Source organism: Gobio gobio (genome assembly GCF_949357685.1).
Source record: "Gobio gobio genome assembly, chromosome: 7".
NCBI classification, from domain to species: Eukaryota; Metazoa; Chordata; class Actinopteri; order Cypriniformes; family Gobionidae; genus Gobio; species Gobio gobio.
The window spans coordinates 19,392,029-19,395,072 of record NC_137103.1 but is presented as its reverse complement, the minus strand read 5'-3'; the positions used below and the strand labels follow the sequence as shown (position 1 = coordinate 19,395,072).

Here is a 3,044-nt window from a genome sequence, read left to right as displayed (position 1 = left end):
CTGAACACATTAAAAGCTATAGTGCTCATAACACTGACTGAGAAATGCAGTTTTGCCTGAACACATTAAAAGCTATAGTGCTCATAACACTGAGTGAGAAAGACAGTTATGACCTTTTTATTATCAAAACAACACGTGAGTAAATGCAATGTTCATTTACTGTAAATGTACATTTATTGTATTAGTGTTTGATTGAATGACAGAATTGTGAATTTAATCATTTTGATGCATGTAACTAGTATCAGGAACAATAGTTTCATGATGTGTGTATTTGAAAAAGTACTGAATCAGTACGGAGTGAATATGTACAGTGGGGTCCAAAAGTCTGAGGCCACATTGAAAACTTGGATTATTCTCAAATTATGATGAAAAAGAACTTAAGGTTTTACACAAACTTGCTGAGTTCATGCAGCTAGCTAGAGTGTGGGATCGAAGCAAAAGAGGGACAAGCCAAATTACATTATGAATTCAACTTTTTCTGATAATAGAGTGCAACAGTAGGTTTCCAGAAGTAAAAACTGCATTCATTTTCTCCAGAAGGAAATTGATTTTCAACAGTAACTAAATACAGACCTACTGTGAGCAATGGGTATTTGCTTCTGCTGAAGATATCAGCCCTTATTATTTCAGCTTTTTTTAAAATAAATAAATACATTTCTGGTGGAAAAACTGCATTACCCATGATGCTGTATAGAAAATTAGGCCAATCAGATTAGAAAAAAACAACACCCGCCAAAAGATCTTGATAACTCCGTACACTCCCATGAAGTACTGCCGATGGCGTAATTAAGTTATCTGGCTATCACCAGACCAAGCTCAATTTAAGATTGAACATTGGTCTTGGCAGTCTGCTATGTATTTTATACTACACAAGAGGCGTGATAAACAAGCGTAAATTAAATGACTCTGTATGCAATTGGATAGTCCTTCAACCAATCAGACCACAAGAGACGTGATTAACGGGCAATGACCCATTGCGCGCCAGGTGGATAAAAGCCAGTCTGTGATTGGTTCCCGCAAAATTGTAACAGAAGCATTAGAAATTAATGTACAGGTTTCCAAACTGAGTTGCAGGGCGAAATCAAATCGCCGGCAGATCAGGCTGGGTTTACCCAGTCTAGTAATTAAGTCAATCTCTCTACGGTCTCAAGATACTTAAATATTTTAATATACTGTATATGCATTTTTTTAATTTTTTTTAATTTTTATTTTATATATATATATATACACTGTAAAAAAAATTCAGGTCTCCAATTGAAAATCTTCTAGTGACCGATCACATCTAAATTTTTCAGTTGGCCAAATTGAATTTCTTTTGCAATTTAATTCAATTAAAATTCAAGAAATTCAATTTGGCCAACTAAAAAATTTAGATGTGATCGGTCACTAGAAAATTTTCAATTGGAGACCTGAATTTTTTTTACAGTGTATATATATATATATATATATATATATATATATATATATATATATATATATATATATATATATATATATATATATATATATATATATATATATATATATATATATATACATACACTGTAAGACACAGTCTTGTACCTTTGTCTTTTTGTCCAATCTTCAAACACTCTTTTCGCCTCAAATCAAAGTTTGTAGTATTGTGATTCACCTCGTAGCTGATTTTCTTGATAACTCTTTACATAGACTTATTTTTTTAATCCCTATGGGAAAAATGAATGGAAAAAATATTTCCAGAACCAATGGCGCTGAAAAAGGGGTGCTCTATAGCATTTATGATTACAAATATTTCATTAAATTATAATAAAAATTTTGATCAAATTTTCACTTGAGGGCATTTTCACTATAGTCTCAGACTTTTAGCTCACATTAATTTCTTTGCCATTTTAGTTATAACTGCGATTAAGCACATTTATCCTGCTCAAAGCATCTTTGTTGTCTATGGTCTTATGGACGGTGATGATAAAGGGGAAGGCGGAGGGCAGCTCGACTCTGCGGCTGAGCTTCTGGTGACCCCAGTGCAGGCAGCGCAGCCTCTCAGCCAGGTCACGACGGCCCGCCCGCTCAAGTCCGTCCTGCAGCAGCTTGGTTTTGTTTGGTTTGTCCCAGGAACGCTCATACCTATCAATCATAAACAGACAACATTAGAAGTAGCACCACTTAATAGCACCACAACTAACTAACTTATAAACTTCAATAATAGCTCATTTAAAAACATTCGATTAATACACACCATGATTCCAACATTCTCTGAGCCTGGACTCTCTTTTCTTTAGATGTTGCATGAAACTGTCTGACTTCATTTCTGGTGAATCCAAGTTCAAATGCAAGAACATTCCATTCAAATCCTAACTGCTTAGCAATCTCCTGCACGGATTTCATATTGATCACAGCATCCTAAAGGACAAAGTACAGTATGCATGGACATGGAGACATTATGGAAGAAAAAAATACTAATTTATAATAACATTGTAGAGATAGCTCACCTCTTGTGCTTTGTTTGGCATTTTATCCTCTTTTATCCACACGGATTAGTTAATTTCACAGGCAAGAAACAAGTGCTACAATGCAAAGTGTGTCAGAACAGTCCGTCTCTCTAGTTATTAGTGAAATTCAAACACTAGTAATCCAAATACTTCATTTAAAACACTTACACATTTGTGCTGTTGTTGCATATAGACGTCAATACGATTGCAGTGGTCAGTGGTTGTCATAGGGACTGTCCAACACAAATCTGCCTGGTTAAAAATTAAAACATCACATAGTCCACTCAAGGTTTTACATTAAGAATTCATTTAGTAGTGAATGTAAAGTGAGTGTAAACTTGAAAATTATTTAAGAATTTCTTCTCAGTTTAGCATTTAAGTTCAAGTAGACTAATATATTTTAGCTCAGCAAGCAATTTTGCGTTTAAAGGTGCAGTGTGTGAATTTTAGTGGTATTTAGTGGTGAGGTTGTGAATTGCAATCACCCCTCCTTTTTCTAAGCACATAGAGAAGCTACGGGGGCCGACATGGGACAAAAAGATTCTAGAGAGAACAGAGTGACTAGCGCTCTGTAGA

At 34.8% G+C, this 3,044-nt stretch overlaps 1 protein-coding gene across 1 annotated transcript; it reads right to left on the bottom strand.

Moving 5' to 3' along the window:
* Nucleotides 1–1,868: 1,868 nt before the first annotated feature.
* Nucleotides 1,869–2,489, bottom strand: LOC307128912 (uncharacterized protein; the record flags this gene model as incomplete). The annotated part of the gene is made up of 3 exons (XM_079820974.1): nucleotides 1,869–2,103; nucleotides 2,216–2,379; nucleotides 2,469–2,489. 3 exons carry the CDS (start codon nucleotides 2,487–2,489, stop codon nucleotides 1,869–1,871), a joined length of 420 nt encoding a protein of 139 aa, XP_079677100.1.
* Between the last annotated feature and the right edge of the window lie 555 nt (nucleotides 2,490–3,044).